The 23,351-nt window shown below is 46.1% G+C and overlaps 1 protein-coding gene and 1 long non-coding RNA gene across 7 annotated transcripts; one reads left to right on the top strand and one right to left on the bottom strand.

The window, feature by feature from the left end:
* Positions 1-1,547: 1,547 nt before the first annotated feature.
* Positions 1,548-19,260, bottom strand: LOC127314723 (uncharacterized). Of its 6 annotated transcripts, none has more exons than XR_007859829.2 (18): positions 18,764-19,260; positions 17,859-18,202; positions 16,841-16,913; positions 16,689-16,764; positions 16,275-16,496; positions 15,483-15,589; positions 14,719-14,942; positions 13,944-14,045; positions 13,653-13,862; positions 10,971-11,279; positions 10,563-10,735; positions 9,978-10,061; positions 8,667-8,932; positions 4,979-5,077; positions 4,519-4,770; positions 3,879-3,973; positions 3,015-3,287; positions 1,548-2,193 (listed from the first exon to the last, which is right to left on the bottom strand). It is a non-coding gene; the product is annotated as an uncharacterized lncRNA (long non-coding RNA). The 6 variants fall into 6 exon arrangements; XR_011745409.1 differs by having other exon boundaries at positions 4,536-4,770; XR_011745407.1 differs by having other exon boundaries at positions 3,879-4,770; positions 16,275-16,499.
* Positions 19,261-19,879: 619 nt separating this feature from the next.
* LOC139833402 (endochitinase-like) lies at positions 19,880-23,110 on the top strand. The gene is made up of 3 exons (XM_071823680.1): positions 19,880-20,026; positions 20,434-20,520; positions 22,052-23,110. The coding sequence occupies exons 1-3, from the start codon at positions 19,880-19,882 to the stop codon at positions 22,913-22,915; spliced, it is 1,098 nt and encodes a 365-aa protein (XP_071679781.1). The 3' UTR covers positions 22,916-23,110.
* Positions 23,111-23,351: the final 241 nt, after the last annotated feature.

Below are 23,351 nucleotides of genomic sequence, written 5' to 3'. Positions count from 1 at the left end.
CCAAGGCATCCCCTTCTTCATCGACAACATTATCAGGTTCCTCTAGTGAAACTATATTTTTATTCCGTCACATCTTATGTGCTTTACTTGGAGCGTCTGTATGCTTTTATTTTGTTTTGTTTGAATAAAATTGGATCCTAGCATTCATTGTGTGGGAGAGATACACGCTCCGTGATGTCTACGTTCCCCCTCCTTTCCTGTAGACAGTGTTGGGCCTCCAAGAGCAGAGGTTTGTAGAACAGCAGCAAGTTTTCCCTTAAGTGGATACCCAAGGTTTATCGAACTCAGGGAGGAAGAGGTCAAAGATATCCCTCTCATGCAACCCTGCAACCACAAAGCAAGAAGTCTCTTGTGTCCCCAACACACCTAATAGGTGCACTAGTTCGGCGAAGAGATAGTGAAATACAGGTGGTATGAATATATATGAGCAAAGAGCAACGGTGCGTAAAAGTGCTTGGCGCGTAGTTGATGGTGGTGGTATTGCAGCAGTAGTAACACAGTAAAACAGTAAACAAGCAGTAGTAACTCAGCAGTATTTAGGAACAAGGCCTAGGGATTACACTTTCACTAGTGGACACTCTCAATATTGATCACATAACAGAATAGATAAATGCATACTCTACACTTTTGTTGGATGATGAACACATTGCGTAGGATTACACGAACCCTCAATGCCGGAGTTAACAAGCTCCACAATAATGCTCATATTTAAGTAACCTTTAGTGTAAGATAGATCAACAGACTAAACCGAGTACTAGCATAGCATGCACACTGTCACCTTCATGCATATGTAGGAGGAATAGATCACATCAATAATATCATAGCAATAGTTAACTCCATAATCTACAAGAGATCATGATCATAGCATAAACCAAGTACTAACACGGTGCACACACTGTCACCTTTACACACGTGCAGGAGGAATAGAACTACTTTAATAACACATCACTAGAGTAGCACATAGATAGTAGTGATACAAAACTCAGATGAATCTCAATCATGTAAAGCAGCTCATGAGATCATTGTATTGAGGTACATAGGAGAGAGATTAACCACATAGCTACCGGTACAGCCCCGAGCCTCGATGGAGAACTACTCCCTCCTCATGGGAGCAGCAGCGGTGATGAAGATGGCGGTAGAGATGGCAGCGGTGTCGATGGAGAAGCCTTCCGGGGGCACTTCCCCGCTCCGGCAGGGTGCCGGAACAGAGATCCTGTCCCCCAGATCTTGGCTTCGCGATGGCGGCGGCTCTGAAAGGTTTTCGTGGGTTTCGTCAATTGGTGTAGGGTTTTCGATCCGGGGGCTTCTTATAGGCGAAGAGGCGGCGCAGAAGGTCGAAGGGGGCCCACACCCTAGGGGGCGCGCCCCTAGGCCGCGCCGGGGTGTGGTGTGGTGGCCCCGCCTCCCTTCTCTGCGGTTCTCGTATGTTCTGGATGCTTCCGGTAAAATAGGAACACAGGCGTTGATTTCGTCCGATTCCGAGAATATTTCGTTACTAGGATTTCTGAAACCAAAAAAGCAGAAACAAGAATCGGCACTTCGGCATCTTGTTAATAGGTTAGTTCCAGAAAATGCACGAATATGACATAAAGTGTGCATAAAACATGTAGATAACATCAATAATGTGGCATGGAACATAAGAAATTATCGATACGTCGGAGACGTATCACTCCGCTGTTGCATATGAACATATATGTTCTTAGCTTTATTCTTAATGTTCATGGCGAAGGTTGAAACTGCTTCGTTAATTGTTATATGGTTGGAAACAGAAATTCTACATGTGGTAATTGGTATAATGTCTTGAATAATTTGATACTTGGCAATTGTTGTGCTCATATAGATCATGTTTAAGCTCTTGCATCATATACTTTGCACCTATTAATGAAAAACTACATAGAGCTTGTTAAAATTTGGTTTGCATGATTGGTCTCTCTAAGGTCTAGATATTTTCTAGTAAGGGTTTGAACAACAAGGAAGACATTGTAGAGTCTTATAATGCTTGCAATATGTACAATATCATGAACTAATATGAGAGAGGAGGCACGTAGAACTCACCAGGAAGGAGGTGAATCCAGCGCCACCACAGTTGCGGCATGGCCAGCACGGGTGCCATGGCACCAACCAAAGGAAGAAAAGGAGGCCGAGAGGGCTAACCATGGCCTACGACTGCACTACAGGAGGCCCTGGTCGACCCTGCAGTCACCCATCTTTGCCACCATCAGGATCAGGATGCATGACAATTAATCACATAAAGTTCAAAGAGTAATTGTTTCAAAAACAAATATATACTTGCAGAACAAGAAGGAACTGTTGAGCCCAAGAACACAGTGACTTGAATATAAGAAACTATAAATTTAGCACAAAGACATTTCCAGGCAGTTGAAAAAGAAGAGTATCACTAGGACTAGCATGAATCAAATAACAATAGTACTAAATAGCACTACGTGCCCAGCTTGTAAACCTTAAATAGCACTAAATCACGCGTATGGTCATAAGAGATGGCCAATATACTGGTAAGAATTGCAGAAAAGTGTCGCTTACGGATTCACGAAAGAAAATGGAGGCAGTCTTCTAAAAGAGCAACAAAGTTTCAACCATGAGCAACAGGCCAGTACCTAGGACCAATAGGCTACATTTTTCATAAACATGCAGATGAGTTAAGACCTGCTGTAAATTTTGATGGTTATTTTTACCAACAAAAAATGCCAAGATCAGCACCTTGTATGGGCACAATTTATATCCATTGCTCCCACCAGCCATCGAATGATATAGATCAAACAAAGATCAATACAACACAATACCGACACAGTAGTTGAGGTTGATGGTATTGGCAACATAATAACAGCAACTTCATGCCATCAACACAAAATCTTCAATTGCCAGAAATACTACAGCAGGGCCTCTAATAACCAGGCCCAGATGTCAAGTTCTTAAATAATAAACTAGGTGACCAGAACATAAGTACAGACGTGGTATCACAGACCAAATGGGAGCCCGAGGTCGAAGGGGTATACCAGTAACTCACTGGAGATGTTGTAGCCGAGTACGAGCGTTCCGGTTACGCCATGGTGAACTCTCCGAGGAGGTAGTCAAAGCCGGGGCCCAGCCAAGCCAACAACCTCGCATGAGGCGCAGGCGGCCATAGCCAGCCCAGCAGCAGCACAAGCATGCATATACACATCAGGAGCAGCATCATTCTCGTCCCAAAATGGAAGTGTCAGAGCATGGGAAGAAGCTCTCACACATGCTCTTTGGGTTTGGGAGGGTCACTTATGCCACCACAATAGCTGTCACAAGACAAATAAGCAAGAATGAGTTAGTAGTCACATGGATGAGCATATTCTTTGTACACACTGGATCAATAGACAAAAAAGGAGCTATAACACCCAGGGAAAATGCCGTTACAGGTAACAGAAGGAATTCCATGAGAACATGAATAACTAGACAGCATGTAATAGAGGCTATCAAGGGGCGATTTATGCAGCTACCAAGCATTAGACCCCACATGAGTAATTATCTATCATAAGAAGTACAAGTATATGATCAACTGAAGTTACTAAATCTCGATACAGATGCTACCGAACATTCATAACTCCACATGGACTGTGCATCATCATCTTCATGACTCGTAACAGAAACAGAGTGAGCGTCCATTTAGTAATAGAATTTAGACCGTGCAAGTGGTGAGTTATGTGATGCAACAACAGCAACATGCACACGTATGGGGTCTATGGGAGTGCTGAAGTTTAGACATTTGCAGTCTTAATTTATGTGATGCAACCGAAAATAATGCAAGTGATCAAGATATATAATGCAATCACAGAAATAATTAAGATGTAGCAGAAGCAAGCTCAATTCACTAGCTTGAGTTGTCACACCTTGCAAAGCTTCCACAGAGGACAACATATCTTCCAATAGCTAATGTGGGTGGGTATCTTGAGAGCAAACCGATGATGCCATCAACCATGCAAACCTGCCAATAAACATATATCTGGTCACTTAGTTTGTTCAAGTATGTCATCCTGTAAAAAAGATCACATCATGAACCGCATGTACACATACACCTTGTGTATGCCTTGAGCAATCGTACAAGACATGCAAAGTACAATAGCTATGAGAATTAAATTGACGGGACATTGATTTTTATGTATCCACATAGAGAATTGACTAGAATATTTCAAAGATATCTCAAACTATCCCAACTTCAGAAACTACAGAACTCGATGCAAGCAATGTAAGACAAACCCCACTGAATTATAGACACAATATTTCATTGAATTTCAGAAGGAATTCAGCCATAAACCATCTTTTTTTTACCTATTCACATCAGTTTCACAAATATATAAACACTAAAAACAAATCAAGACCAGATCTAGGACATTTTCATTTCCAGAAAAACAACATGTCTGTATCGAAATACAAAAAACTTATCAGTGCCAAGAAGAAAAAAAATAGGTACTCAGCAAGAATGGTCTGCTGCCTTGCACTCAATTAATTTGCGTTCAAGAAGGGGAGAACCAGAAACTCGTGTAAACCATGGCGTCGACGAAGAAGCAACCGCTTCAACGGTTGCACGGCGGTGAACTTGCCGTCATCGCACGGTAGCGAGGCGGAAGTAGTCCAAGTTGCGGGCTGACCAGCGGATATGGCCAGCTCCAGGTGGACGCCAGCAGCAGCAGCCCAGGCATGCAACCACCAGCAGGAGCTCGGGTAGACCCACACTGTGCAGCTGGGCGACAACCACCGGTGGTGTAGTCCTTGTTCGACTTCCTGTACCCGAATCAACCCAAATCATTGCACTTTCATGACATCTTTTGAATCATGATAAAAAAACGCACAACCAAATCCTAGCCATATTACCAACACAAAATCAAACCAGTAAGTAATAGGCTCAATGGCAGGAGCACAGAAAAACCATTGCTTGGTGGCCGTTGTATCAAAGAGCAAGTAGAGGAAAAAGAATAAATCAATAATTTACCTAATCTGAGAGTCCACCAAAAATGGAAGTATGAGAGCATGGGAAGGTCTCAACAAAGTACAGGCATGCTCGCTACTGTGCTTGCAAAGATTTGTTCATCTACAAGAAGAAATGGCATCAGTATCAAGTACTTGCAATGTTCAAGCAGAATTCAAACCACAGAAGGATAGATATATAGAAGCAAATCCTAAAATATATCCAGCAGCATATTTCTATAAGCAGGAGGTACATATGATACAAAGAAATGAAAATTTTGAAATAACAAGCTAACATGTATACTGCCATACTGGAGATATATATGATACAAAGAAGAAATGAAAATTCATTAAATCATGTTATTGGTGCCTTTTTTCGCAAACTTTTTCTTGTGTTTAACAATCTCTGTTGTGCATGCTTGGCGTTAACTACATCAGCGAGTATTGAGATGAGTTGGTTCTATCCAAAGAAGAAAGCAAAAGATACATGAGGTCTAAGAAAGAGCTCACAACAATTAAGGACAGCTCTGTTTAAGAGTGAACAAGATGTAGAGAGCATTGGCATATTAAACAATCAGAACTCGGAAGGTGCCTAACAACAAGTATATCACAAGATTTTCCCTTTCCTATTTGTGTATACCATAAGTAGAAGTGCATTTTAACTTGCACATATGTGATACAAATAAAACCCAAAATGGACCCTGCAAATATGCAGCTACCATGTTTTGAAACCTGACAAGTAACAAGAGAAAAAAGACTCAGCCATTCAGGTTAGTGAGCAGGCCATGATTTAATCGACGCCGGCAGCAGGTACGACACGTGCATGCACAGGCTACTTTCTGCGTCGATAAAAAAAGAACAGAGGTAGTAGTATTGAGTAACACTAAAAACTAGGGTAATAAAGTGGCACGCCCTTAAGTGAAATAGTTTTTCATTGGGCACATCGATCGATAGGCTGCACTCGCTGGACTTGGATTTCCTGGGCGCTCACCCGGAGGATCTATCCGAGCTAGAGAGAGCATTCACTGAGGACGAGGTCTGGGAGGTGGTGCGGCGACTGCCAGCTGGCAAGGCGCCAGGACCGGACGGCTTCACGGCTGAGTTCCTGCAGAAATGCTGGAGCGTAGTCAAGGGGGATTTCATGGCTGCCTTCGATAAGTTGTACACGATGTGTGGGCGCGGGTTCCAAGGTCTTAACCAGGCCCTCCTAACCCTGCTGCCTAAGCGCCCTGATGCGGCAGCTTTGGGTGATTACCGGCCGATCAGCCTTATCCACATCTTCGCCAAGTTGGTGGCGAAAACGTTGGCTACCCGCCTTGCCCCCCGGATGGAATCTCTTGTGGATCGCAACCAGTGCGCGTTCATTCGCAGACGTTGCATTCATGACAACTTTATGTTGGTGCAGCAGACCGCTAGATTCCTCCATCGGGGAAAGCAGCCGAGAGTGATGCTCAAGCTGGATATAGCTCACGCCTTCGACTCTGTCTCGTGGGGTTTCCTTTTGGAGATCCTGCGCAAACTCGGGTTCGGCCCTAGGTTTCGCGAAATCGTGTCCATCCTGCTCTCCACGGCGAGTACTAGGGTGTTGCTCAATGGCGAGCCAGGTCCCCCTATCTGGCATCGGAGGGGCCTGAGACAGGGAGATCCCCTGTCGCCATCGCTGTTTGTTCTGGTGATGAACTCGCTCAACAGGCTTTTGGCGAAGGCTATTGAGCTGGGGGTCCTGAGGCGTCTGGCAAGACGAGACTTGATGACTTCGGTCTCCTTCTACGCGGACGATGTGGTGATCTTCTGCCACCCAGATGAGACGGAGCTACGAGCTGTTCGTGGTATCCTAGAGCTCTTTGGGACGGCCTCTGGGTTGCATACCAACTTCGCCAAATGTTCGGTATCCCCGATCGGGTGCTCGGATGAGGAGGCTGTTGGCGCTGCTGAGCGCATGGGTTGCCAACTAGCGTCGTTTCCGGTGAAGTACCTCGGCATACCATTGTCTATCAGGAGGTTGACGGCTGCCTCTTTCCAACCTCTGGTAGACCGGCTTGCTGACAAACTCCCCACTTGGAGGGCGGCTATGATGCCGAGGGCGGGGCGCCTGACGCTTGTTCGTTCGGTCCTCGCTGCGATCCCGCTGCACCAGCTCATGGTGTTGGGGGTCAACAAAACCGCCCTGAAGCAGGTCAACAAAACCTTGAGGGGCTTCCTCACGGGCCGGCAGAGCCGATGCCAATGACGGGCATTGCCATGTCAATTGGGCACGGGTCTGTCGACCTCTGAGGCTTGGGGGCCTCGGGATTCCGGACCTGGCTCGCACTGCTACCAGCCTTAGGGTTAGGTGGATCTGGAGGATGCATACTGATCCCCTGCGACCCTGGCGCGGGCTGGACATGAACTTCTCGAAGGCGGAGTTGGATGCCTTCGCGGTCTCCACCACCATGGTGACCGGGAACGGGGAATCCGCCCTCTTCTGGGAGGACAGATGGTTGGACGGCAAAGCCATGAAGGAGTTGGAGCCTGAGGTATATGCGCTGGTACCAAAGCGCCGGAGAAAGGCGACCGCGCCTGGATCGCCGACATTGTGGGGGCACCAAGCGCCCTGGCACTATGGCGGTATGTGCGAGTGTGGTGCCGACTCGGGGATACCCAGCTCTCGGCGGATCCGGATAGGATGGTTTGGCGATGGACGCCGGATGGCCGATACTCCTCCAGTTCTTGCTATGCCGCCCTCTTCCAAGGGGCGATAACCGCAGCTTCGGAAGCTGAACCGGAAATCCCGGGCGCCGCCAAGGGTGAAATTCTTCTTGTGGTTGGCTTGCCTTGACGGATGTTGGACGGGGAGAGGTCGCTGGCGGGGGTTACCGCATACCCCCAACTGCCCGCTCTGGTCGCAGACCATGCGCCATCTTCTCACAGGCTGCTCGTTCTCCAGGATGGTTTGGTTCGAGGTGTTGTCGTGGATCCGATCCACTTCAAGCCCTCCCTTGGCTGAGGGCGACTTCGCGGAGTGGTGGTCCCTGGCAGTGCGGACCGCCCCTCGCCAGCTTCGCAAAGGCACGTCGTCGGTTATCATGCTTACGGCATGGTGGATATGGAAGCATCGAAACGCGGTGGTCTTCGACAACGCGCGGCCTTCGGTGACGTCCCTATTCAACGACATCGTGGCGGAGGCGCGGCTATGGGCGGACGCGGGAGCCCGGGGTGTGCGCCTTCTGCTCCCCTAGACTAGGTTTATCTTTCCTTTTCTTGGGTCGAGTTGTACGGCGTGGTGTTCGTCCGGCTTCGGGCTTGTACATATGACTTTCTTTTCTATCAATGCATCGAAACGCAAGTCTTTTGCGTTTTCGCGAAAAAAAAGTGAAATAGTTTTTCATTGTTTTACTTCGCGTATATGCTTAAAATAGTAGATTCTATAACATCACAAATAGCAGGATGATTTCTCAACATTTTGCCTAATCATAATTCAGTCCATCTTGGTAACTGGATATCTGAAGGACTACAAGACTTCTTGAACGAAAATATTCCTTAAAGTCATTGATTAATTTAAAAAAATATTTTTCAGTCCCATCAGGTATTTGCTTACATGGACAGAACATTGTGTGAAATCATCAAGCGCTCACAGTAATGAGCTGGTGATTTACTCAACAGTAACATTCAATCATAGAGGTGGTGAAAATATCAAGCACTATCCATAGTATGGTTGGAGGTCTGTGACTAACCAGTAACCAAAATAGCGGTGAAGATTGTCTAATGATGCAACATAGACATCATGACACAGAGCATTAAGTATTGCACAAATTTGACATGGCAGGTAGATAAGGGCAAAGAATAAACCAAAAGCACTGGGAGCTATTCACTGCCTTGCATCGTCATGTCTAAGATGTATTATGCTGTGCCATAACTGACACGAGGATGCTCCTCAGCTAATGTTTGAAGCTGCTTCATAGTGGCATTACAAAAATTCAAAGGCACCAAGCTGGAACCCCTGCAGCCAAAGAGGTACTATTAATAAAGACGAGTATTTGGTGAAATCTTCATGTACTTCTAGAACGCATGGAATGAACAAAGAATCCACTTGCATAAAAAAAGGAAATGCTAGGCCAGAACAAGCAAAGATCAACAAGCCAGTGACAACTACAGAACCAGCAAATCAACAAAGAATCCACTTACATAAAAAAAAGGAAATGCTAGGCCAGAACCAGCAAAGATCAACAAGCCAGTGGCAACTACATAACTTCATGCCTTAGACATGTGTTTTCCTTAAAAATGCAACGAGAAGGAAAAAAAGAATCACTGAGTATGAATAACATGACAAAATCTTTCCTGTGAACATGATGCAAAGAAGCATTGGCACATCAGACAATAAAAAAGAGGTCCCTCCAAATAGGTTTCTCTTCTTATTATCATTAAGGAAAACACAAGGAGTAAAAGAAACAGATTTAAATTGCAAATTTACGCCTTAAGTAAAACTTATAATGGAGCCTGCACGTCTGCATCCATCAGACTTCGAAACCCGGCAAGTAATAGTGAAAATAATTTTTGCGAGACCCTCATATATGTGTTCTGGAATGCACGAGAGAAGACCCACCTTATTTTCCAGGACAAGACCATGGATTAGCTATTGGGGATGATACATCAAGGTAGCACAGGTAATAACCTTGTGAACCTTCTGTGGACCATTAGGAAACTAATGCCACCAGTTTCTGCCAAGTGTTGTATATAAAACATACTAACTCACTGTCCATAGTACATATATGGTTGAACAAATATATAAGACTTACAATGCATAGCCTCGGATGCAACTTCACCCAGATTACCTTATTAATCATTATGTATCTAAAATCTTGCGTCAATTCACAATGATTGCATGAAGCTACTCAAGTCTATGGACAGAGCAAACACTGGAGTGTTGGTCAAAGAAGCCCGCCCGATTCAACTACCGATTCATGCAACGAAAAAAACCTTAATAGACCAGCATTGCTCAGGAACATTTATCAGGCATTAAAAGGACAAACTGGGTTCTAACTTACCTCCGATAAATCAAAGATCTTAACATGATCAACAGTTTTAGTTGTCCCGTGTTCGACACATCCAGTCACAACAGTACCACGGCCCTGCAAATTGAAACAATCAATCAATGTAAGAATGAGTTTCCAATTAATAAGATCAGGTACAATTAATGTCTTATTTTGGTCAATCGTGGTCTTTTTTATGGAACAGGTACTCACTCCTTAAGGATACTGACAGTCATGCTTATACCCAAAAGATTACACCTAAATAAGGACTGGGAAAGGGTGATCTTAGAGTTCAGAAACCAAGTAAACATAAATAGTGAGCACAAAGTGCTCAACAGGGTGAACAGGGCCTATAGCATCGTAAAGTTAAAGACTTGTGATTCAGTGTTTTAGAGTACAGTATTATTAGCCGTTACACATAGTCCGTGGCAACCCCGGAGCCAGGACAACCTTCAGGGAAGTCATGAAGATAATAAATGATTAAATGTTGAAGTGCAAATACACACAGCAAGAGTAAGTTGATAGCATCATCCAGCAGCAACATCAGTGGCTACTAATACTGGAACGTTACCAGTCCAAAACTAGTTGAGAATATGATACCTGTGATTTATCACCGTGAAAGCTTGCAGAACCAAGATAACGAAAATGCCACGAGAAGGCTGGTCGCACATTTTCTCTGTTGAGCAAAATATGATGATCTTTGCCCCTTTCTTCAGCTCTAAAATCTGCTCCAAAGGGCGTTGCTTATCCATTGATGGAACTATCTCTACATACTGCATCCATACACAACAGTAAAACTTAGAAATGGACCATCCAGAAGAAACAGCAAAATGATGTGATATATCAAATGCAATATACGACAGTTGGGTGCTCTAGACTTCCTTTTTCCAAAGAACTAAACATCATTACAATATTGAGCACCAATTGGTAGTAGCCACTATAAGAGGTAATGCAACAATGAAAACATCCAGTATGGCAAACAAATAAGAATACACCCATAAGGATTACCTGTGTGATGGATTGTTGGCAGCAAGTTCATCGATGTTTCCAATATTTATCTGGATATGATCTCTTGATAAATCACCAAATATTTTGTAATCTCTTTTGGCCAAATGGCAATGTACATCAGAGTCTGTCTGCTATGAGGAATCTCGTCCACAATCTTCCGTGTTTTTGGCTTAAAACCAATGGCAAGCATGCATTCAGCTTCATCATCTCCAGAATATCATCAAGTCGTCCAGGTGCAACAACCACAATATGTGATCTACGCTCAAGTTCTCTAAGCTGAGAGCCCTTTGGAGCACCACCATACAGGCGCTGCAAAGATAAATAAAAAATGAAAATACATTAAGATTGTGATACATCATCTAGCAGCAGAACTCGGGACATATAGCACATTGTCTACAAGGCAAAAAAGAGGCACAACGGTTCATGGAAGGTCATTCCAAGATAAAGACTTGTTTTGATATTGACAGCACCTTTTGTCAAGAATCAGATTAGTCTAAGATGTCTTTTAACAATTATATGTCTATTCTTACAAGGCAACACTTCTAAATATAATCACATGGTTACGATCAGTTGGCATCCAGTGTCTATTAGCGCTCCTAAGATGCCTTTCCCATCAATGTTTCCTCACTTCATTGGTCACTAATTTCTGTACTCATCTCATAGAACCAATAGGTATGATGGCAAATTTATGACAAAACAAGCTACCTGGAACTTATTTATTCCAAGACAGCTATGGGTTGGAAGAAACATATAACCACTATTTACTCACGAACATGACAAGATAAATACCTAGTTCTAACTTGCACCTGCTAGTAAACCTGAGAATGGTTCTATAACTGATTAACTGCAACATACCTCAACCGTACCCGAAAGAATAAGGCATGGAACCACAACCGGAACTAAACCCATTTAATAATTCAATCCCCCCAACTAAAACCAAAACTATTCCATATTTTCACCCAAACTGAACTAAAAAGATTGCCAAACTATGGGTCAAAACCGTCTGTTGCAATTGGTTGAGAATCGTTCGCTCAAATGAGTTGAGTCCTATATAATGCTAGTCTGCGATCTATCAGCAAGCTCTCATGGGCTACGATCTGAGCAAAGACACAGAAATTCACGTAGTGAAGCAACAGGCAAGCAAGATGCAAAGGACAGATTGAGCGCTGCTGGACACAGCCATGCGCGAGCGCGCTGTTCCAGCCGGCCACTTCTTCGTCGTACGAGCCCATGCGGTGCTCAGGCCAGCTCGGCGGCGAGATCCTTCACCACGCCTACCACGGGCCAGAAACCTGCACCTTTTGGTATTACTACGGCAACTACGGCACGGGGCTCACGTTGTTTCCAGAGGCGGTGCTGATAAAGGTGGTGCAGCCCTTCCGCAGGTAGCTGAGGCTGCCATTTTCGAACAGCAGCAGCCTCGACGACGGCGTGTGCTGGCAAGGGTGCGGATGGACAGAAGCGCGTCGGCGGGACCGTTGCCGAGGATGTTGCTCCACTTCGAGGGCGCGGACGTTGACCTTCTGCGCCAGAACTACATCCTAGACGACCAGAGGGAGAAGCCCAGATCCCTTCCGGCTACAGGCATGCTCCATGCCGTCGCTGTCCTGGCACCCACCACCATCGGAATCCCCACTGTCGGTCCCGCCGATACATGCTCTAGCTGCAGAAGCTTGGCGGCAAGGTCACCACCAGTGCCAACATGGTCTTTCTAGCGCCATTGGCCAGGCGATTGAGCGCGTTCTTTCAGTTGTGCCAAGGCCGCCGACGTCACTATTGACTCACACGCTCGGTCTCCACAAACCAATCCAGCAACCAGGCCTCGACCATAATTACGCAGCTGTTAGGAATCCAATAGTTTAGGCCCCAACCCAACCACACCCAACTGTTTTCTCTCTGAAGTCTGAGCCCAAACCAAACCAAGCCGTTTACACTTTAGACCCATAACAACATGAACTAGTCGAGCCCACAATAAGAAATTGAACCAAACCAAGCCGGTTAATCAAGAACCGTTTTCAGGTTTACCTGCTAGTACCAGAGACTAAAGAAGAAAATAGAATCCACAACTACCATTAGCACAACTTAGAACATTCATACTTGATCCCTAGTTTGCCAAACACACTAGATGGCAATATTGCAAAGTGCAAACCAAACCAGGAGCTATGCATCCCCGTACTAGCTTCAGGCCAATACCAACCTAGAAACATGAAAATAAACTGATTTGCAACCAAACATGACAAACAGTTGCATTTCTTCTCCCAAAAACATTTTCCGCGGCTAGAGAATTCGTCTCACATGCATCGTCCTAACACTGCATCTCGTGGACAGCGGTGACCACCAACAGTATGAATAGTTTAATATCCACGAGCTCAGGCTTTAGCATCAAGCGAACAATACTTGGCAAACATACAAATGTTTGTATTCGGGAACTCAAACAGAAACAAATCTTTCAAATCGGAATAAATGGCAACCAACATGAGATAAAGGGCAAGACCAAAACACTAATGAATGAGCCATAAGAATGATTCACATGGTGTCAGGTTTTAAACAATTTTGACTAACAATTTTAGATCACCAATTTCCCAATAAGTAATATGAACCAAAAGAATGAATGAATATGTTGTTTGATCACATCCCATTCATCGAAACAGACACAATGATAAATGATTACACAAGTGCTACCTTTCTTGAAGACAAAGCCAGTCAGCACGGCGACCATCGTCCACAGATGGGCCACCAGGGTGTAACACTTTAACTTAATGAGAACAGCGGACTCAAGTGGAAATACACAAAGAGCTTTAGTGAGAGACAAGGTGTGCTCATAGAAGAGACCATTGCCCTTTCTTTTGAACTTCAGGTGTTTCTTCTACTAGATGGCGAATTACAGTTACGCTGAAAACAAACCAGACTGTAAATTTTTTAAAATGAAAGCGCTACAAGTAGTACACACTACGATTGATTGAACAAGCATACCGCTTCATCATCTTCTCCACGGAAGGTGACCTTCAGGTTATGTTGTATGTCTCAGCATGAACATCCAGGTCCTTCTCCTGAAGAACCTTGATATAGTGCAACCTAAACAAAAGTTAGACAATATGATATATATTCAACAAATGATCTACATGATATATATTCAGCAAATGATCTACATGATACATACTCAACAAATGATCATGTAAACTGAGAACATGGTAAGCCCTAAATGATATATACATTCAGCAAATGATCATGTTAATTCAAAACTTGGTAATCTAACAGCACATGCATCAATAAGGAAGCAAACAGAGTTCATCTTACTGAAAACAACAGGAAAAGATAAAGGTACAAAGATAGTTGCAAGCAGTTGCTGCTAGTACAAACGCATTACTACAATCCAAGTAGTCGACACGAGTGACAGAAGCACAGAGTTCATAGTGCCATTTACAGGTGCTTAACCTCTCTATAGCATTTAAAGCTTAATTGGTTTGCTGACACCAAACAAAACAAAGACCAAGAATTGTTCTTTACAAAGTGTGACAAAGCGTAGTTTGAGTTCAGTACAACACTACATATTGCATATAAGGACAATTACCAACTTTATAAAGCATCGCAGCTTCAATAATTCAAAAGCATTAGATTTGCCCAAACATCACATCAAGGTAGTAAACAAAATCGAATATTTCAGTGAAGGAGCCTCATTCGCACTCAACACATACATACATCGAGCAGCCCAAGGTAAATATGGAGTAACCGAGTGAGAAAGCAAGACCTTCTGTGGCACGCCGATGGGGGACGCAGTGTTGTAGGAGACGTCCTAGTCAATGAAGGCATGGGCAGCATGTCATAGTGGATGCCGGTAGCACCAGCTCAAGCTCCACTGGGCAGGTACAAATATTCTCAGCTACATTGTTATGCAACTTCGTTGCCAGTTGGAGCTTGCAAGACACATGAAGCATTCCTCTGCAACTTCACCTCAGCATCATTCTTCAGAACCTGCTTTTGCAATAATATGTCAGGAACTATGACAAACTACCATATGTGGATGTTATTTCACACCATATATGCTTACATGCCTCTTCAACTTTATAAGCTAATAATAGTAGTTCCAAACTAAAATCGATTGGCTAGCTACATTCTGGAAGGAAAAGCAAAGAAATATTATACATTTTACTTGCATCACAATTTTCAAGATATATGGAACCAGTCAACCAGCTACTAAGAAAAATTTCAGTGGAATAACTACTTTCTGAAAAAAGAAAAGTTATGAGATATTATTATTCTTTTCACTTGCAGTTGCAATCTTTTAGATGGAGAACAAGCCACTCAGCCAAGAACTATAATTATTGATGTTCCACTGATTCACACATTTAGCGGAGTAACTACACAAAGTAAATACAAAACTTAAACAAGAGGGATTAGTTGACCCCATAATTAAAGGAAGAAAAGGTGTCCATTTATATCTGAAATTAAACCTGCAGCTAGAGAAACATGAGACTAGAATCCACAAAAGAGGAATAGAAACAGGAACAGGACCTTGATGATGACGGAGGTGACGGAGCAGGAGAAGGTGATGCTGGACCAGCAGGTGTACTGCTCCGAGAACTTGCCCACCTATCTTTCTGACCCATCCACTCATCTGGCTGCTTAACAAAGAGTCAACAGCAAATAGTATCACCGAACTTTGTAACATAATGAAATTAACTAGGTACTGAAGCTAGCTTCCATAAGTGAAAGATATATGTACTAATCATCTAGAAAGACAAACTGTGTTATTACTTCCCATTTAAAATATGAAGGCACCACATTCAGCGAATGATCACATATATGTACGAATTAACAAACGTAATCATTGTATACATCAAGTAGTGAACAACTAAAGCTAGCTCTTGCCATGCTAAATCTAGAACAGTATGGGTGATAGCACAAAACTATCCTCCTTTCTAAAACAAAAAGTTGATCATTTCAGTCTAGTTAACTAGCTAGGTGCATAAAGGAGAGATCCCACAGACATCAAAAACTGCATGAGTAATATAAAAAATCAGAAGCATAAATATAAATATAAAGATCACCTACTGGGTTTTATGAATAAAGAAATCCTTATATCATAAGAGATGTTGAGCACTTATTTAATATCATATGACAAGTGGACGCTGAACAAGGATTTAATATCGCAGTGGTGAAAACATGCTAAACAAAGATTTATTATAGCAATGCTCAGAACAAGCTACGAAGTAAACAATATGGTAACTACATTATCCGGTACGTGCTTTGCACAAACAACACTTGAATACCACAAAAACAATAGATGAAACGATGGATTTATACCTCCAAATGGCAGAAGTGCGTCGATGAACTCATACAACCAATAACGACAGCCTTCCGTTGTCTTGCAGATAGGCCGGAGCAGGAGGGTGCACGATGTGGTGACGTTGCTGGTCGTCGTCACCGGCAAGAGAGCACCACTGCACATGGTCAACACCAGCCGTCAATCCATGCAACTGCTGCCGCCCAACCTCTCCGCCTCTTCACATCAGCTCGCCCGTGCACCTGCTGCAACCAGATGGACAGATGCTTAAAATATCTTTTCAGCGAGCATCTGAACTGAGAACTTCCAGAAATTATACTATCATGTGCTCAAATTTGATAGGTATGTTAGGAAACATGCTATAATGACAACATCGCAGGCTTCACCAATTTACTTCTACAAAGTTTTAATTCATTTGGATCAAACAAACAAACCTTTGAACATGCGTCCAATAAATTACCAAATTTGTGCGCCATTGTTCTTTTATCTGTAGCAACTCTGCGGCTGCTTCTGTGTGTGTAGGGAAAACCTCAGTTATGGATGTATATAAGCATCTGAACAGAGAACTTTCAGAAAATATACTTACCTTTAATTTTAGAAGTTCCAGACTATGTTCATTAGTAAAGCACTCATAGTTTCTTCTCTAGAATACGAGAGGCCTGACAATAAAAACCCCAGAAAAGTCAGAACGTGCAGAAGCTTGGCATATCTTTTCACTACGTAGAGAAGCAAGTTTAGTTACAAGTGGCTAATTTACCAAGATAAACTTGCAAATATAAAATGTTTATAAGATTCGAACTAAAAGAAATGCAATTTCCAGTTAAAATGTTACAAATATGCAGATGCAGACAATAACACAACAAAATGCAGCATAACCTGGACAAGGAGTGCAAAGTTGAAATATAGTGCAGTATAGGTGTTAACACATGTTGCAGACATTCAGCTTGAGTAATTACTCATTCAGAGCTAAAAAGGAACATTTTTTGCTTGTTTGTTCTTCCACACAACGAAATGGACAGATTCCAATATATAAAAATTATATTTATGTGATCATAATATGTATATACAGGCACTGTAGCGGACAGAGATTTGGTGCACATGGGCACCAGTGATCTCGTTTTTAAAATAAATTAAAAATCATATTTTTTAGTTTCAAAAAATTCTGAAAAAAATATATGCATATAGCCAATAATGTATCCAACAAACGTGTAAAAAATCAATTTCAAATACTTTATATTTTAAGCTACACAAAAAAGACAAAAGTGCAGATCTGAGTAGTCATTTTCAAATCTACAAAAATATGTCAGATTTTGTTATTTTTGTCTAGCTCAAATTAAAAAGAATTTTGGGTCGAGATTTTCCATGATTGTGAGATGTATCACTAACAATCTACAGAATTATTTTTCAGATTTTTTGATAACTAATAAATATTTTTAATTTTTTTTTAGAATGGCGAGAGCACTGGAGCTCGGGAGCCAAATATACTTTTCGCACTGTAGCCCAAATATTTAACAGATGCTAGAACCCGCTAAAAGCATTAACTCCTCTAAACAGAAGCTTGCATTTTATTAGGTCTAAACTTGGATAGGAGAACGGATTGTGACCTTAGCATCGCAGGTGAGCTTGACTGGGGCATATCGAGGACATGGAGGAGGTCCTGCATCTCCAGCACCAGCTTCAGCCTCTGCCACTGCTGCTGCTAGGGCGCCCTGCCGTCGCCATCATGGCCGCCATGGTCTGCAGCCAGCCAACAATGTCCCGATGCAGCAGTTGCTTCCAGGCAAGGAGAGACTTTGAAACCCCCATTCGATGGGGCTTCGTTCCACCTCAGAAGCCCTCTCCATTTCGTAAATATCGAAACACATTGAAATGGTACCAGCCGTACTTAATAATAGAAGGAATTGGCAGAAATATGCATCATGCCATGTTGTAGATAGTTGACGAACACCTAATAAAACAGAAAAGCATAAACATAGTTTAGTTTCATGAATTCTTAAGCATGCATAAACAATTAGACATGCATTTAATAGATGAATTACTAATAGAACAAGTAGTGAATCAATCAGAAAGTAATATGCAGTTAACTAGAACAAGCATGGGATTCTTAAGCATATAGAAAGCTACTACTAGAATGAGCTCATTTTATCATAAGTCAGTGAGCACGATTTCACAAAGATTATGGATAGTTCAGTTTGTCTGGGATGAATGGATAGAAACATGTGATTAAGCTATTTATTAGTCATGGTTATAGTGCTGGCCGGCTCCAACAAACACTAAGAGGAACGACTAGAACGACAAAAGAAAGAACATTTCCCTCAGATTTGTGCACTAATGGAAGCAATCATCGTGCCATACATTTTTTGACGGGCCCATCGTGTGACATCACGGCCTAGAGCGCGGATTCACAAAGAGGAAGGCATGTTTTCTCCACTGCTAGCACACTCAACGTGATAAAAAGAAACCAAAAAAAAAAAATATAGAAGGACAACATGGAGGAGAGGGGGCTCACGGGGCTGCAGCAGGTCAGGGGAGGTGACCGGCATGAGGATGACGGAGTCGTGGGCGACAGCAGATCCACCGCGCCTCCATTCCTGCGCCGCCGCGAGCTCCAGCGCCACTCCTGTCGTCCGCTGTCGCGGAAAGACGCCGCCCCGGTCGTACCCGCAGGCCACCGACACGCGTGGAGCTCGCAGGCCAGCGGACTCTGCCGGCCACAGGGTCGATCGATGTGGATCGCTCCGGGGAGGAGGCGGGCCGGGGCGCCTCCCTTGATGTGGGTGCTCCGGGAAGGGAGATGGCGGCGGCTTTCGCTCTGCTCTGGCGCACTGGTGGCGGAGAGAGGGGGTGGCGGATGGGAGGAGGGACACGCCCGAGGTGTGGGAGACGAGGCACCGGCGAGGGGAGGAGCTGCGGCGCCGGCGCCGGCGGCTAGGACTAGGATTTGTGGCGAGCGGTGGGTTTAGGGTTGGATGGACTTAATCTGTTTTAAGGTCACGTGTTTGATTCGGTGCGTTGGATGGACGATTCAGTCGATCATGCGTTTAGTTAGGTCTTAACCAAAATTTCGCCTCGCGCCATGCGTTAATTTGAGCCCAAATTCTTCGCTCATGTTGGAATATTTATGGCGTACCCCATGCGGTAAATAAGCATGAAACCATGTCTAGGACTGCCACAAATTGTTTGAGCAGGGGTTAGTACCCAAAATCTGCGACAAGTTGTATGTTACGGGCGTAAATCCCGCTGAATCGAACTTTTCGGTCGGATTCTGAGTTGACCAAACGCCCGCATGAAGCAGACCGAATACATGGGCCGGCCCAAATACGGAGTTCGCACGGCCCCTATTAAAAGGGTTCGCGGAGGGGAGTTCGGTTCGTAAACCCTAGTCCCCTCCGCCGCTCCTCTCCCGCCGCCGCCGCCTGCCTCCGCTCCGACGCCGCTCCGCCTCTTCGGCCAGCACCCCTCCGTCCGGAATGGCGCGTGCAAGACGCATGGGTAGGAGAGGTGGCCGATCCGGCGGCGGAAGATCAACTCGGCGTTCGCGGGGTGTACGGGCATCGCCGGAGCTCGACGAGCGGAGGCTCTCGGCCGGCGCGTGGAAGCGAGCCGGCGGAAGTGGCCGAGGATGATGGCGTACTGCAAGTGCGCGCGGAGGAGGTTGTGGAAGGAGAAGCGGAGCGCCCCCACTGCCCGGCGCGTGCGGCCGTGCCCCCCTCCCACACAGCGCAACGACGATGATGACGCGCCGCCGGCCGCCTCTAGCCGGCGGGAGCACGTACGAGGTGGCGGCCATCGAGGTGGCGGTGGTCTTCGTCGCCTAGGAAGAGCCGACGACCAAAAACCCTCCGCCGACGACACTAAGCGCCCCGGTGACAGTATAGTAACTTCGGGGACTAAATCATGTCTAAATTAGGCCCGTAGTATCCAATGTAGGTCCAAGACGCATGTATTTTGCCCCTAGTATTGTAAATTATGAACGAATTCAGCTTGATCCGATGAAATCGAGTGCAATCGCGAGTTTTGATTTCCCGCGACGTTTAATTTCAGTGAGTTCGGTTGACATTTTCAGTTTGTCTACACTGTCGCTAAATCCGCTAGCAATTTGTTTTTTCGGGAGACTGAACTCACTTTATTCGGTTCCGATAAATAGGGGCTCTGCTAGAGATGCTCTTACACTACTAGGCTATCGTCGGCGCCTTCGCGTTCACCGGTGATCACCTCGCCGGTGGTAAGGGGTTATCCCTGGCGCATAAGAGCAATTCGCTTGAGGTATGTCATTTAGGATTTCTTTTTTAAAAAAGAGCAATTGACCGGCCGCTAGGCAAGCAACAACCCGTCGTGGTCGGAGACGAAGCAGCAGGTCGGCCGCCGGCGTCGAGGCCTCTGTGGTCCATGCCATCTGCAGAACGCGCGGTCGGGACGCGAGCTGCATATCGCAGCCGCCGGCATCTAGGTCGTCGCGTGGCTAGGATGCGACCTTGAGGCGCGTCCGCATTTGATTCAAGTCGAGCTCCTTGTTGCGGAACTCCTTGATGAAGTCCTCGGGCCGCTTGATGGTGACCTTGGTGTCGTTGTGGCGGCGCTGCCTCTTGGCCGCCTTGCTCTATGCTTGGCGGCAGCCGTGCAATGACGGCGGACTCCCGGCGCGGCCTCGTGCTTGGCGGCGCTCGTGCTCGTCAGCGGCGACCTCCCGCGGGGCAGCGTGCTCGTCGTCGAACTCCGTCGCGGCCTCGTGCTGGGCAGCGGTCATGATGCGGCAGTGGCCTCGTGGTGGGAGTCGGACTCCGTCGCGGCCTCGTGCTGGGCAGCGGTCATGATGCGGCAGTGGCCTCGTGGTGGGAGTCGGACTCCGTCGCGGCCTCATGCTCGTCGGCGGCACGGGGTTCTCTCGGTGGTGTGGGAGGCGGTGGATGTGAGGCGAGGAGCGGCGGCGGTCAAGGAGAGGAGGGTTTGGGAGAGAAGAATCAAGAGGATCCATTGGTGGGTCGGGATAATGCGAAACCGACCTGAGAAGTGATGATGAATGAGCGGAGGAGAGGAGAGGAGAGACACACGCCGCGCCTTGTTCCGGGACGTCGCCGTGCGTGCAGGTACGGTATCCAAACCCTGAACACAATACTTTTGCTCCTTTTTGCAGGTACATTTAGAAAGTAGGGATGAACATGTCCGGCTTTAGTTTATTACGTGTAATCAGCTCCTTTTTAATTCTGCACTTGATAGCGATAAAAAAAAAAAGAGTATTGTCTTGTAAAGTCTTGTACGTGTGTTTGTATGTTGAGCATTCGATTCGGCTGTCATGCCATCCAGACGCGCTAAACAATACTAGTTTTGGATGCCAAGTCATTGGGATTGAGGGGATGGATTAATTGGGCGAGCAAAGATCAAGTGCAGTTAACGGACGGAGCGGAGACGTATTATTTGGTTAGCGATGGATGGATGGATGCATGTTTGCGCACATGAATCCATCGAACAATTACGTAATTATTACTTATTAAGGAGCGAGCGAGCGAGATGGAAAAGGCGTCGCGCATAAATAAAGGGAAGGAAGAATCGAGCTGGAGACCCAGGCAAGGGAGAGGGGTGCGTTTCGGCAAGCAGCAGCAGCCGGAGCCAGAGCGATAGCGACAGCGACAGCCACGTTTCCTCGCGCGCGCTCGCATCCTCCCGGTCCCGGTCCACCACCTGCGCCAGGCGCGACGAGCAGGGACGCGGCTCCGTTCCGTACCTGTCAGGACCAGTTCACGCCGCGCGCCTCGATTAACATTTTTTTCTTTTCTTTCCGAAATCGGCATTTGGACAGCACCCAAAACAAAGGCCCAAAATCTCGATCACCGACACGCGCGCGGAAGCGCGAGGTGGCCGCGTTCCTGGGCCCAGCGGCGAGGGCGTGGCGTCCATCTTGTCCATGCAGCAGCTCTTTGAGCAGATGCTCCTCCACCGCAACGACGCTGCGTGCACGGCCAGAGGGTTCTACACCTACGAGGCGTTCCTCGCGGCCGCCGCCACGTTCCCGGCCTTCGGCAGCACGGCGGAGGGGCTGAGCGTCGAGACGCGGAAGCGGGAGGTGGCCGCGTTCCTGGGCCAGACCTCCCACGAGACCACCGGCGGGTGGCCGACAGCGCCCGACGGCCCCTTGACGTGGGGCTACTGCTTCAAGCAGGAGCGCGAGCCCAAGTCGATCTACTGCGACACCACCAAGCCGGAGTGGCCGTGCGCGCCCAATAAGGAGTACATCGGCCGCGGCCCCATCCAGCTCACCTGGAACTACAACTACGGCCTCGCGGGGCGCGCGCTCAGCTTGGACCTGCTCAACAACCCGGACCTGGTGGCGGCGGACGCGGTGGTGTCCTTCAGGACGGCGCTCTGGTTCTGGATGACCCCGCAGGCCAACAAGCCGTCGTCGCACGCCGTCATCACGGGGCGGTGGACGCCCACGGCCGCCGACAACGCGGCCGGCCGCGTTCCCGGGTACGGAGTGATCACCAACATCATCAACGGCGGGCTCGAGTGCGGCATCGGCCCGGACCCCCGTGTGGCCGACCGGATCGGCTTCTACCAGCGGTACTGCGGCATCCTCGGCGTCGACACCGGGAGTAACCTCGACTGCTACAGCCAGAGGTCTTTCAACTTAGGTGTGCCATCGACCGGGCTCGCCGCGCAGTGAATACGGCCGCTCGCCGGCGTCTACTGTAAAATAAGCTTTCCCGCCTCAGCAACAAGTTAATAAATGCACGAAATGTCCTCCCGTTCATGCATTTCTGTCACGACTTTCGGAAGGAGTCATTGTTGTATGATAGACTTTGTGATCGATAAGCTGGCAAGCGATATATAAGTATAACTACCGGAAATGCAATTTTAATCCAGGGAAAATGCCGTTACAGGTAACAGAAGGAATTCCATGAGAACATGAATAACTAGACAGCATGTAATAGAGGCTATCAAGGGGCGATTTATGCAGCTACCAAGCATTAGACCCCACATGAGTAATTATCTATCATAAGAAGTACAAGTATATGATCAACTGAAGTTACTAAATCTCGATACAGATGCTACCGAACATTCATAACTCCACATGGACTGTGCATCATCATCTTCATGAC

Source organism: Lolium perenne, chromosome 1 (assembly GCF_019359855.2).
Source record: "Lolium perenne isolate Kyuss_39 chromosome 1, Kyuss_2.0, whole genome shotgun sequence".
NCBI lineage: Eukaryota > Viridiplantae > Streptophyta > Magnoliopsida > Poales > Poaceae > Lolium > Lolium perenne.
Note: the sequence above shows the minus strand (reverse complement) of the source record. Positions and strands in the feature narration are given on the sequence as shown.